General features: G+C 54.5%; 1 protein-coding gene across 1 annotated transcript; it reads right to left on the reverse strand.

Moving 5' to 3' along the window:
* LOC121077260 lies at positions 1-5,106 on the reverse strand. The gene is made up of 6 exons (XM_040572346.1): positions 5,037-5,106; positions 3,923-4,907; positions 3,219-3,626; positions 2,561-2,659; positions 1,826-1,863; positions 1-1,270 (listed from the first exon to the last, which is right to left on the reverse strand). Exons 2-6 carry the CDS (start codon positions 3,978-3,980, stop codon positions 1,121-1,123), a joined length of 753 nt encoding a protein of 250 aa, XP_040428280.1. The 5' UTR covers positions 3,981-4,907; positions 5,037-5,106; the 3' UTR covers positions 1-1,120.
* Between the last annotated feature and the right edge of the window lie 8,400 nt (positions 5,107-13,506).

Here is a 13,506-nt window from a genome sequence, read left to right on the forward strand (position 1 = left end):
TTTAGTCTGAGGACTGATAGCCACATTTCCTGTGCAATTATTTGCTACTGCTTCACTTTTTTAGTACTTTCTTCTCTCCTGCTACTTAAGGCCTCACGCTAACCACTGCAAAAGCTTCATGCGTACCTAAGGCAACTTTTCAGCTTTTGCGGTTTTATTAAGTCACAAAGAGCTTCTGTTTTCTGGAAGAAAAAACTCTGCTGTCGTGAAGGTTAGCAGGACTTTCCAAGAGCAGAGCAGCCAGGTCCTTCACCCAGAGCCAGGAGAGGGGCTGCTGGTGCTGGGGCTTGAACCACCACCGTCATCATCATTGTCTCTCTTGAACATCATCCCAGCTGACACAGGAGCATGCAAAGAGGGAGGCAGCAGCAGCAGTTTCCATGCTCTCTCTGGGCCTGGCTATGGTTGGGAGACGCCTAGCACTCTTGTCCTGTCCTAGCATCCATTTATTACTGATGGGGCCCCATGTATCGGTATGTACTGTCTTGTTTTCCATGAAGCCCAGAGCAAAACAAAATCAATTTATACCCTTACTGCATTTTTAAAAAGCTAGTGCTGCTAGGGGACATGTGGCCTTTAATTTTAAATCAGAGTTAGGCATCTCAGCTTTCATCCACCTGTACGAACAGTTTTAAAGGAATGCCACCATGTGCTAGGAACTCCATTGTACAGAAAGTCCCAGCTCCTTGCCCTTCAAGGGGACTTTTCAAAAGATTAGCAGAGGAACCTATTGCCCTGGGATCCCAAGGCCAAGCAGATTTCATGGCAGGAAGAGTCTGCTCTACAGTGACTTGGCATACTCATAAAAATACGGACAGCTTTCCAGGTCAAAAGATCTTCTTCATGCATTCTTTTAATATGACAAGACAATTGGTAAGTGACCCTGGAGCACAGGACTGAAATACAGTGCTCTCCGTTAGCCCTCAGATTAAGGTGAGTCAGTGGAATAAGGCTTCCCATGGATGCACTGCTGATTTGCCTTTACGTTGGGCACCTTCCTCTGGTCAGTGATGAAATCACCAGCCACCTTTGTGGCAGGGCTATCTCCTGCAAAGTTCAGAGCTCTGCTCCAGGCAGCTCCCGCAGCCAAAGCAGGAGCTGGTGGTGCCCAGTCCTGTCCTCAGGAATTGAGGGAGGTTATAGATGAGTAGATGACCTGTGGTGATGCTCTCAGCTCTGGATGTTCAAAGCTGTCTCCGACTCTGGAATAAATGGTCATTATTTCCCTTGCCGCAGTGTTGTCCACGTGGGGCTCCTGTGTGTTCAAGGCCTAGAGAAGCACAGAGAAAACACACAAGGTGACAGCCTTCTCCAGGGGATGTTGGGATCAGGAGGGGTCCTGGAGCTGCTAACAGCAAGCCAGGAGGAGTCAGCAGAAGCAGGAGCTATGTAAAGCCCAGGTGGCTTTGCCCATGGGAGGGTTGGGGTTGATCCTGGCTGTCTGCATGGCCCACAGAGACCCCTGAAGTAGTGCCCCGACATAAACCCGTGAGGCTGCCAAGCAGGGAAGGGTGATTATCTGCACATTGCTTTGCATTTAACCATTCTGCACCCTCCTTGCTGCTGTCAGCCAAAGCTGTCCCTAGGCTTCTCAGCCATGAAGGTAAAATCAGGTCCTTTTGGGGTCGGGGAGGGAGGCAAAGGGAAAACGTGCAGCTGGGGGAAGGGAGTACCCCAGGGTCACTTACCACTTTGCAGCTTGCCCTTACAACACGGAATTAACTTCCTATTTTTAAATTCAGAACCAATTCTTGTAGCTCAGTGCATCTTATTCAAGCCAGCAGTTAGCATTTACCCAAAGAGCTTTCAAATTTTTTTTCTGTACCTGCTGTTGTTTAACGATTCTCATCTTCTTCTGCTGCACTGCACCTCGGAAAAAGAGGGTTTTATTACCGACAGGTTGCACCCTCCCCTCTCCTAGCCCTGGGGAACCAGAGGTACTATACTGGCACTTTCACCAGGGGGGTTGATGTGGATTTTGCCATCAAGACGGAGATTTCTGTGGCTGCTCCAGCCAAGCACGGGTGAAATCTCCCACTTGGAAACAAATGAACTTGTCTCCTGACAAAGGCATCCTCAGGGATGAAGGTTTTGATGGGAGCTGTGGAGATAGGCACCTCGCTGGTTTATTTTCCAGTGCACACACCCCAAGGTATTCTCCCCAGCTGGAGTTTTAAAGTGTCCCCAACAGAACAGTCTGGCCACACTTAGAGGATGCGTTTCTGAGTCCATGGTGTTGTACCTCTCTTACAGACTAGAAGTGATGCAGCAACTTTATTCTGGTCTCAGCACCAGAAGGTATGGGTTCTCCAGAAAACCGTTGCAACAGCCCCATGCTGTGCTTCTGCTTTGTTAAGCTGCATCACAAACTAGAAACTATGACTCTTTACAAATGGAAGGAGGTGGTACGCTGAAGGGGAGCTCACAGGAAAGGAATAATTCTGGCGTGAAGAGCAGAACCTCTTCAGAGCCTCCCCACTACCTTTATCCCCAGGGAATATGCCCAAAGGAACCAGAGGTGCAACCTCAAAGTTTGCAATGCAGGAGCAGAACCACCTACCCCAGCGCCAAACGCAGAAGACCAGGAACAGCAGAAGGAGGAATATTAATGAGCAAGCTCCAATTATGTAGTTATGGGTGTGGTCTTGATTGCTGGTGCCTGACATTTGGAAGACAACAGATGCTGTAAGTGCTTCCTAAAGGAATACAGTAGCAGCAGATACTGCTGTGGTGATTATTTCATCTACGTTGCATGTGAGTGGTAGGAGAGCATTTGGTGCATTTTCTTCTCAGCCTCTGTGGCCGCTGATTTACCCCCAAGTGCCCAATTCTCCCCAGCAAATATTACAATTGCCCCAGTACAGGACTCAGACCTGGTGCTTGGGTTCCTGAGCCCACCTCTCCCATTCATTCTCTGCAGCCATTCATTTTAGCTAAAGGCAACGCTGCTAGTGGAGCCTTTCTCCTGCAGAGACAAGCAGCTGGGCAAGAAGCACTCACTCGTACGTCTAGTTAATGGTGGCAGAAGGGGGAACGATGGGCTTCCAGCTACAACTGGAGGAGCACAACCAGCACCACCTAGGACACCCCTGGGAATCCTCTCTTCATTGCAGCAGTTTGGCCCCGTGGGAAGAGGGACCAAAATTGTGCCTGCGCCCGATGCTACCCATGGCCAGAGCAGTGCAGGAGGTGCCTGTGCCTGGCACAGGGACACTTACCTTCACTGGAAGGGCCCGTGGGGACGGGCTGCTCAAGCACGGTCAGGGTGATGTGCCTGCTTTGTTGTTGCTGTACAAAGCTGACGTTGTACACCCCGCTGTCACTGAGCTTCAGGTCCCGCAGCAGCAGGGATGCGTTCTCAGGGAAGAGCTCAACACGGCCCGCATGTGAAGCATGGGGGAAACATTTTGTGGAGCAGTTCTTGGGAGCCCCCCCAGCACTCAAGGAGCAGTTCAGCACTGTGCAGGAGATGATTACTTGTGAGGGGTGACCAAACCTCCACTTAATAGACACTGGGAAGTGAGGGGAGCTGTTGAATGTGTAGGAGACGGGCAGGAGCACGGACTGCCCCACGGTGCCACTGACTGCATCGTGCGGGATTTCCACGAGGAAGCCCAGGTTTCTCCCTGCAGAGGGGAAGAGGCAGATCAGCAGATCAGCGGCAGATTCTCCCCCTTTGGAGCACAGCGCTCGCAGCCCACCCTGTCCCACCGCCTGCTGACAGAAGCCTCATGCCCAGACACCAGACCTCAGTGCAGCACCCTTATTTTTGGGGACCCCATTGGATGCAGCCACCCCAGGGTGGGCTCCGCACCACCTGCACCCCCAGCCCCTTGGCCCCAGCCACCTCCCGGCTGGCTTTTCCAGCCGCAGCCCCCGGGCTGCCCCCAGGGTGAAGGCAGCTGCCCCATCCCCAACTCACCGAGCAGCAGCAGCAGCAGGAGGGAGCCGAGGCCCCAGCAGCGCCGGCCAGGACACATCGCCTGCGGCTGCTGCGCTCGCCTGGGCCGGGAGGAAGTCGGAGGCTCTCGCTCAGCCCCTCGGCGTCGTGGGGTTCGCTGCGGGCGGGCGAGCCCCGGCTCCTTCCTGTGCCACCTGCACGCTGCGGGGCTGCGGGGAGAGAGGGGGCTGCGGGGTGTCCCCTGTGCCCCCACCGTGGGCGCTGCTTCTGCCCCAGCACCCCTTCCACGCACGCAGCAGGGAGCTGCCAGCAAAATGCGTCCATCGCATCCCCGATTTTGGGGGGATTTTCCAGGGGATGCAGCTCACTGGCTGAGCGGGCCTTCCTTCAGCTGTCACCCGTCAGCCTCAGCAGCCAACCAGCCCCTGCCCCACCAAAGCAGCCTTTGGGGCCTCCTGGGGCAGGCCAGAAGCCTTGGGAAACTCTCCCGCCTCTCGCTTTGCTGCTGGAACTGCTTCAAGTGGTTCTGCAGCCCCATGCCAGGCACTTTGGAGACAGGGATGCCAGAGGAAAGGTGTTTATTTGCCCAGGGGAGCGGGAATTTAACAGCAGGGGTATGTGAGTGTGGGGAGTGGTTGTGCGCTGGAGGCAGGACGGTGCCTGGGGACAGGCAGCGGCCAGGACCCCGGTTTGTCCCGCAGAGGGGCAGGTGCCAGGAGGAAAAGCAGCCCTGAGCCACCAGCTGAGCGCCTTCATTCTGCCCGGGCACTGCGGGGCGGCTGCTGCTGCCAGCCTGGGGTGCCGGCCCTGGCTGCTCCCGCACGCTGGCTCCCTTCTCCCCAGCAGCAGCCGCAGGCTTCCCCACGTCTGCCCTGCTGCTGGCGGCTGCCCCGCAGCCAGCACAGGTGAAAGAGCAGCTGCAGGAGCAGCAGGATGAAGCAGTAGCAGCCTCCGAGGATGTAGCAAGGGATGCGTGCGGCCATCCCTCCTGCTCCTTGATGAGTTTCTGCGGTAGGAGAGCGGAGATGCGGCTGCGGGAGGCTGCCACCTCCTCTGGGACACCTCCACAGGGGTCCTGTGCTGTCCCTATCAGGAGGGACAGGAATTCTGCCAGGGCAGCACGAGGGACACTTACCTTCACTGGAAGGGCCCGCGGGGACGGGCTGCTCAAGCACGGTCAGGGTGATGTGCCTGCTTTGTCTTTGCTTTACAAAGCTGATGTTGTACACCCCGCTGTCACTGAGCTTCAGGTCCCGCAGCAGCAGGGATGCGTTCTCAGGGAAGAGCTCAACACGGCCCGCATGTGAAGCATGGGGGAAACATTTTGTGGAGCAGTTCTTGGGAGCCCCCCCAGCACTCAAGGAGCAGTTCAGCACTGTGCAGGAGATGATTACTTGTGAGGGGTGACCAAACCTCCACTTAATAGACACTGGGAAGTGAGGGGAGCTGTTGAATGTGTAGGAGACGGGCAGGAGCACGGACTGCCCCACGGTGCCACTGACTGCATCGTGCGGGATTTCCACGAGGAAGCCCAGGTTTCTCCCTGCAGAGGGGAAGAGGCAGATCAGCAGATCAGCGGCAGATTCTCCCCCTTTGGAGCACAGCGCTCGCAGCCCACCCTGTCCCACCGCCTGCTGACAGAAGCCTCATGCCCAGACACCAGACCTCAGTGCAGCACCCTTATTTTTGGGGACCCCATTGGATGCAGCCACCCCAGGGTGGGCTCCGCACCACCTGCACCCCCAGCCCCTTGGCCCCAGCCACCTCCCGGCTGGCTTTTCCAGCCGCAGCCCCCGGGCTGCCCCCAGGGTGAAGGCAGCTGCCCCATCCCCAACTCACCGAGCAGCAGCAGCAGCAGGAGGGAGCCGAGGCCCCAGCAGCGCCGGCCAGGACACATCGCCTGCGGCTGCTGCGCTCGCCTGGGCCGGGAGGAAGTCGGAGGCTCTCGCTCAGCCCCTCGGCGTCGTGGGGTTCGCTGCGGGCGGGCGAGCCCCGGCTCCTTCCTGTGCCACCTGCACGCTGCGGGGCTGCGGGGAGAGAGGGGGCTGCGGGGTGTCCCCTGTGCCCCCACCGTGGGCGCTGCTTCTGCCCCAGCACCCCTTCCACGCACGCAGCAGGGAGCTGCCAGCAAAATGCGTCCATCGCATCCCCGATTTTGGGGGGATTTTCCAGGGGATGCAGCTCACTGGCTGAGCGGGCCTTCCTTCAGCTGTCACCCGTCAGCCTCAGCAGCCAACCAGCCCCTGCCCCACCAAAGCAGCCTTTGGGGCCTCCTGGGGCAGGCCAGAAGCCTTGGGAAACTCTCCCGCCTCTCGCTTTGCTGCTGGAACTGCTTCAAGTGGTTCTGCAGCCCCATGCCAGGCACTTTGGAGACAGGGATGCCAGAGGAAAGGTGTTTATTTGCCCAGGGGAGCGGGAATTTAACAGCAGGGGTATGTGAGTGTGGGGAGTGGTTGTGCGCTGGAGGCAGGACGGTGCCTGGGGACAGGCAGCGGCCAGGACCCCGGTTTGTCCCGCAGAGGGGCAGGTGCCAGGAGGAAAAGCAGCCCTGAGCCACCAGCTGAGCGCCTTCATTCTGCCCGGGCACTGCGGGGCGGCTGCTGCTGCCAGCCTGGGGTGCCGGCCCTGGCTGCTCCCGCACGCTGGCTCCCTTCTCCCCAGCAGCAGCCGCAGGCTTCCCCACGTCTGCCCTGCTGCTGGCGGCTGCCCCGCAGCCAGCACAGGTGAAAGAGCAGCTGCAGGAGCAGCAGGATGAAGCAGTAGCAGCCTCCGAGGATGTAGCAAGGGATGCGTGCGGCCATCCCTCCTGCTCCTTGATGAATTTCTGCGGTAGGAGAGCGGAGATGCGGCTGCGGGAGGCTGCCACCTCCTCTGGGACACCTCCACAGGGGTCCTGTGCTGTCCCTATCAGGAGGGACAGGAATTCTGCCAGGGCAGCACGAGGGACACTTACCTTCACTGGAAGGGCCCGCGGGGACGGGCTGCTCAAGCACGGTCAGGGTGATGTGCCTGCTTTGTCTTTGCTTTACAAAGCTGATGTTGTACACCCCGCTGTCACTGAGCTTCAGGTCCCGCAGCAGCAGGGATGCGTTCTCAGGGAAGAGCTCAACACGGCCCGCATGTGAAGCATGGGGGAAACATTTTGTGGAGCAGTTCTTGGGAGCCCCCCCAGTAACCAAGGAGCAGTTCAGCACTGTGCAGGAGATGATTACTTGTGAGGGGTGACCAAACCTCCACTTAATAGACACTGGGAAGTGAGGAGTGCTGTTGAATGTGTAGGAGACGGGCAGGAGCACGGACTGCCCCACGGTGCCACTGACTGCATCGTGCGGGATTTCCACGAGGAAGCCCAGGTTTCTCCCTGCAGAGGGGAAGAGGCAGATCAGCAGATCAGCGGCAGATTCTCCCCCCTTGGAGCACAGCGCTCGCAGCCCACCCTGCCCTGCCACCACTTCCTCACGCACCTCAGCTGGCTCTCAGCAAAATGCATCCATTGCATCCCCGTTGGTGGGATCCCCATGGGATGCAACTCTCCAGCTGGCAGGGGCATCCTGCAGGTATCACCCCTCATGGGCTGCCCGTCATTGCCAGGAATGGACCAGCAGCACTCGCAGAGCAGCACCAGCAGTGACCAGGAGCTCCATGAACATCTGTCCTGGCTCCAGCCCTTGGCTGATGTTTCGCAATGAGCACATCAACCTTGTGATCCTTCCCTCAACGTCCCTAGCCATCTGTGCTTGAGGACAGCGCTCCATGGTCACCACCGGCTTCTTCCTTTCCTTTCCATCAGCTCAAGCTTACCCCACTTGCAGCTCTCACATCACCCAAGGTGCTTTCTGCTTGCCTCATCCCAACTTACCCACCAGCATCAGGGTGAGGCAGACAACGGCGCAGCTCTGCGGAGACATCCCGTCCCCTTGCCTTTGGCCCTTGGCTGCATGTAGGGTGTCTCTGTGACAAGCTGAACATCTGTGCTGACCTCAGAATTTGCATGCAGACACGTCTCAGGGAGGAGGCCAGTCTGCCAACAGGTCAGCAATGGTGGTGCAGGTGCACTGAAACAAGCCTCTTGCACAGGAGTCCAGCTCTGTTTGTTGGTGTAAAAATATTTGGTGCTTATCCCAGTCCATGGGCTTCCCAACAGAGCAGCTTCCTCCCATGGTGAGGAGCTGTGCCTCCCCCCTGGAAATGTTTATTTCCAGATATTGGAATATAAATATAACGGATAGTTATTGAAATATAAATATAATGGGTGTTTAAATGTAGAAAGGAAGGGCTCCTGACGGGGATGCACGGGCAACCTGCGCACAGGCAGAGAGGCAGATGCTTCCCATGGATCTTCTTTCCTTGTCAACTGACAGGCAGAGATGTGCAATGGTCCCCACAACTTCTACAAGAAGTGCAGCTGGATGGGAAGCACTGGTGGCAGCAAAGGACCTGAAAGCAGCCCAGATATCGCAGGGGCAGAGCACTGAGGATGCCAGGGAACCATCTCTCCATAAGCATGGCAGAGGGCATGGACCTGCTGGTTTGTGAGCATGGACCACATTGGACGAGCTCTCCCTCACCTTTGCCGTGTCCCTCTTTGCTTTTCTACCTCCTGCTGCAGTTCACCCTCAGATGCCGCAGACCTCAAGGATTCTGGCATGCACTGACCACCTTCGGGGTAGCAGGGAGCTCCGCAAAACACCAAGAGCTTCAAAGCTCCCCAAACTTGCATCTTCAAGAGCAGTGCTCTGCTGATGGTGAGAGATTTCACACTGTCCTCCCTCTTCCTCTTCCTTCCTGTTGCACTGAGCACGCTTGCAGTGGGTAGGATAGGATATGGTTGATCGTCAAAGGGCTGGGAGCTCAGCAGGGAGCTGCAAGCGAAGCGTGCTGGTGGCATCTTGGAGGCTGGGGGAGCAGAAGTGTGCCGAGAAGTTTAGGAGGATTTTAGGAAGCTCTGAACTGGACAAAGAACAAGGAGCTGTAAACATTAGAACAATTATTATTAATATTAATATTAATTCATTTGCAAACAGATCATTGCTGACACTCCACAGTCCAAAGCTTGCATCATGTCATAGCATCAAAACCACACTTCCTTTACACGTTCATCACCAAGAACAAGGCACCATGCTACAAAGGAAAGGAGTTCAAGAAAACATGAAGCACCAATAAACAGAAAATGGGAATTAAAGGGGATTTTGATGTTTAGGAACAGCAAATAACACAAGGCCTTTGGGGCAGATGAAATCAGCTCTCAGCAGCAAGAGAAAAGCTTCCACCCCACGGACAGGAAGCTCTTGCAGCCATGCCTTGATGTCATAGCAGGTAATAGAACCATTTGCAGTAACACATTTATATTATGATGGCTTTGCCATCCAGTGAGACAGCAACAGGAAGAAAGACAAGCCACCGATTTCACAGGAGATGTGCAGGAGCACGTCCATGGGGCCATTGATCTAATCCTGAGAGAGCACCTGAGGTCCTGAAGTACCTCTCACGGAGAAGAAACCTGGACCAGAGAGAATTATCCTGACGTTTTCTGTCATTTCTCACCAGTTGGGCCATTTCAGCTTGAAGCACACTGGAAAAAATCACTTGCTCAGGACTTGGAGACCCCTTGTGTTTGCAGGTCCCCATAAACCACGTTCAGTCCTGGCACTTGGACCTTGATAGCCCAAAATATCAGGCAAAATGTCCCAGGAAGCAGCATTTGATTCAGTCCTGAGTCTTAGGATGAACCACTGCCTTTTGGCTGAAATAGATACACAGGTAAGAGGAAGCTATTAATTAGTCTTTTCTCACATCTATGTGGTAGGTTTTGCATCCTCACCTCTAAGAACCTTCTCTTAGGACAGGCCCCTCATGCTTCTGCAGGAAACCCAACCAGCACAGCATGGGCAGCATTAGCCTGCAGCTGCATCGTCCACTCGTAACAGCATCCTGAGCCACCCGGACCCAGCATCACCCCAAGCCTGGTAGGAACATCTCCCCCAAGGTGTTTTCCACGCCAGAAACCTCAGAAGTCAGGCTGTCAATAACTACAAGGAAAACACCAACGAGTTCTCTCCAGGAGGGTCAGTCTGAGAAGCAAGTCCTGAAGTACCAGCTCTGTTTCTGTACGTATGTGAAAAAGAGAGCTTGGCTTGGAGTCCTGGCTTCCTTGGTCAGGACCACAGGACTTGGGCCACCATCCTTCTCCATTTATTGTGCCCCATGGATTTCTTTCACAATTCAGCCTGCACAACAGACGAGAGAGATGCACGGATATCCCTGCAGATGGGAATATCCACATAATGTAATGGGATTGCCTTGGCTGCCGTCTCCCAGCTAGGAGAAAACAGAGGGGTCTCATTGTGGCTTCCCAGAGCTTGGCCTTCTTTCTCCATGGGAAACCAGCACGGTGGGAAGGGCTTGTCCCAGGGAGAGCCCTGAGGACAGGTGACATGTCCTGGGGGAAGCTGGAGGGATGCACATGTCTCCACGTGGTTCAAGAGCTCCTTGACCTCCTGGCTGGAAGACCTGGCCGAACCCCCATGGTGATCCCACCTCCAGTGCACGGTACCCATTGCACATCTCTTCTCCCATTCCCGGTGCTCAGCACTGGGCTCTGGTTTTCACTTTGTCGGACAGGTTACCTGGGAGGGAAGAGTGGCTGACTGCTGTGGGGGACTTCAAAGCCGCAGCACCCACAGCTCGAACAACAAAGCTTCAGCAACAACCAGAAAATTCACACCCTTCCATACTTGGCTGTAACTCAGCCCTTTGCTCACAGACGTTCGAGGTTCGAGGTGGTTTTCAGACCTTCCTCCTGCAGTTCAGCCTGCAGGTGTGACGTGTGATCTCCATGGCTTTGGGTTGTAGGCTCGGGGTGATGGGTCCAGCCGTGCCACCTTCGCCCAGCTCCATCACCACCCTCACAGTGCTTGGGTTGGGCGTTTCCAACCACAGCTTTTGCACGACTAAAATCACATCGTAGGTCCAGGCTGCAGCATGAACCTTGCTATAAGACCTGTTAAGTTTGATGATGAGAGGCTTGGCATCATTCTTTGTGCAGAATTATCCCTGCTTTCCCAAATCACTCCACTGAGCTTTTGTTGTAAGCAATTACACCACTCCGTGCTGTATAATAAACCTGTGCTGCTAAAGGAGCGCTGCTGTGCTCTTCAGGTCAAAATGAACGTCTTTTGGTTAACAGACACAGGGTTAGATCTAGGCTTTCGATAGTGAACTGGAAACAGGTGTTTCCCATTAGCAGTGCATCCAGAAATGATAAGCAATTTCTCTGGCTCCTGACTACTGAAGTCTTCAAAGTTCTAACAGAAAAAGGTGAAAAGAGCGGGCAAAATTAACAGATACAAAGGGCCCATTGGAGAGAGGCTGCTCACATGCTGCTGCTGTAAAGTACCAACTCAGACATCTGTATTACCGTGGATCATTTAAGAGTCGGCAGAGCATCTGTAAAACGTGAGGTGAAAGGAAGAGTTTCGAGGCCAGCTGGTTTCTGCCACGGTTACTGCATAGTCTGCACATCACTTGTAGCATTTCCCATACTATAAGCAGCAGTCCACCCTTCCTGAGCATCTGAGTTTCATCACAAGGAATTTCTCCTGACCCATCCGTCTTCTCTCAAAATTGTGATACTTTCCAAATATTCCAGACTTGCTTCCACCTCATTCCTTCTGTGACTTTGTATTGCCCCACGAAGCAAAACGAAAGCCCCATGAAATCCCTCTATGTCTGGATGATCCTGACAGTTCTGGTTTGAACTAAAGTGTTTAATTATGTTAATCATTAACTCCAGGTAATATTTTTTTCCAGTTTACTTAGCTAAAGGAGCCTGTTAAAATAGCTTCTATGTTTTCATGTAGCTAAAATGGAAAGAAATGAGGAGCTAAAATGGTAAATGGTTTTCAGCTTAGTGAAGAAGAATTTCAGGATGGCAAGCACAAAACTGAAAGATGTTTTTCAGGGGGAGGCTTTGCTTTCACTGAAAGATCGCTCTAGGGAGCATGAAAAGCTGAACGATTCCAAGGGGACAAGACACCAAAGAAAGATGCGGGCGTCACTGCAGGGCAAAAGATGTCCAGAAGGGACCAGAGGGCAAGCAGAGGCAACTGAAGGTGTGTATGCAGTCAGGGAATGAGTTCGGGTGCACAAGTTTAGGCAGAGATGGACCCTGTAGCGAACTGTAGGTCATCGGAAATGCATGGGTGGGAAATTTACCTCCCCAAACCCTCAGGTAACTCCTTTCCTTCCTGTGTACCATCAGATTAACTATTTCCCCCCACATGGTGAGTAGGTCAGCTTCCTCCCTCCCCGCCGCTGCCTTCAAATCAGCTCAATTTTTTGCCATGCACCCTCTGTTCCCCTCTCCACCCCGTCCTTGCCATGATGCACATCATGTCTTGCAGCTCCCTAAAAATGTTCATTGTCCTGCAGGCATTTAAGCAGCGATCCCTGAGCTTTTCAAGAGAAATGAATATAACGCAGCAGAAGAATCACAGAATCACAGAATTGTAGGGGTTGGAAGGGACCTTGAGAGATCACCGGGTCCAACCTCCCTGCCAAAACAGGTTCCCTAGAGCAGGCTGCCCAGGTAGGCATCCAGACGGGCCTTGAATATCTCCAGAGAAGGAGACCCCACAACCTCCCTGGGCAGCCTGTCCCAGTGCTTCGTCACCCTCACTGTGAAGGAGTTCTGTCACATGTCAGGACAGAACTTGCTGTGCTCCATCTTGTGGCCATTGCCCCTTGTCCTGTCCCCACAAACCACTGAAAAGAGGTTGGCCAAATCCCTCTGTCTCCCACACCTCAGATATTTATAAACATTGATGAGATCCCCTCTCAGTCTTCTTTTCTCCAGGCTGAACAGACCCAGGTCTCTCAGTCTTTCTTCATAGGGAAGATGCTCCAGGCCCCGTATCATCATTGTGGCCCTCTGCTGCACTCTTTCCAGGAGTTCCCTGTCTTCTTTGTACCAAGGAGCCCAGAACTGGACACAGTACTCCAGGTGAGGCCTGACCAGGGCAGAGTAGAGGGGGAGGATCACCTCCCTTGACCTGCTGGCCATGCTCCTTTTAATGCACGCCAGGATCCCATTGGGCCTCTTGGCCACCAGGGCACACTGCTGGCTCATGGCCAACCTGTCATCCACCAGGACCCCCAGGTCTTTCTCCTCAGAGCTCCTCTCCAGCAGGTCGTCCCCCAGCCTGTACTGATACATGCGTCTGTTCCTTCCCAGGTGCAGGACTCTACACTTGCTCTTATTGAACCTCATTTGGTTTCTTCCTGCCCATCTCTCCAGCCAGTCCAGGTCTCACTGAATGGCAGCACAGCCTTCTGGCGTGTCGGCCACTCCTCCCAGCTTTGTGTCATCGGCGTACTTGCTGAGGGCGGACACTATTCCCTCATCAAGGTCGTCGATGAAGATGTTGAACAGGACCAGACCCAGCACTGACCCCTGGGGAACACCGCTAGTCACAGGTCTCCAGCCGGACTCTGCGCCACTGATCACCACCCTCTGAGCTCGGCCAGTCAGCCAGTTCTCAACCCACCTTACTGTCCACTCCTCTATCCCACACTTTCGCAGCTTTGCTAGCAGAATGTCGTGGGAG

This window comes from Cygnus olor, chromosome 13 (genome assembly GCF_009769625.2).
Source record: "Cygnus olor isolate bCygOlo1 chromosome 13, bCygOlo1.pri.v2, whole genome shotgun sequence".
In the NCBI taxonomy this organism is placed as follows: Eukaryota; Metazoa; Chordata; class Aves; order Anseriformes; family Anatidae; genus Cygnus; species Cygnus olor.

Coding starts and splice junctions, on each gene's coding strand:
- LOC121077260 (XM_040572346.1), bottom strand. CDS start 3,980: ATGTGTCCTGGCCGGCGCTGCTGGGGCCTCGGCTCCCTCCTGCTGCTG. Junction 2,660..3,218: donor CACGGGCCCTTCCAGTGAAG/GTAAGTGTCCCT, acceptor TCCAAATGTCAG/GCACCAGCAATCAAGACCAC. Junction 1,271..1,825: donor GAATCGTTAAACAACAGCAG/GTACAGAAAAAA, acceptor GTGCTTCTCTAG/GCCTTGAACACACAGGAGCC.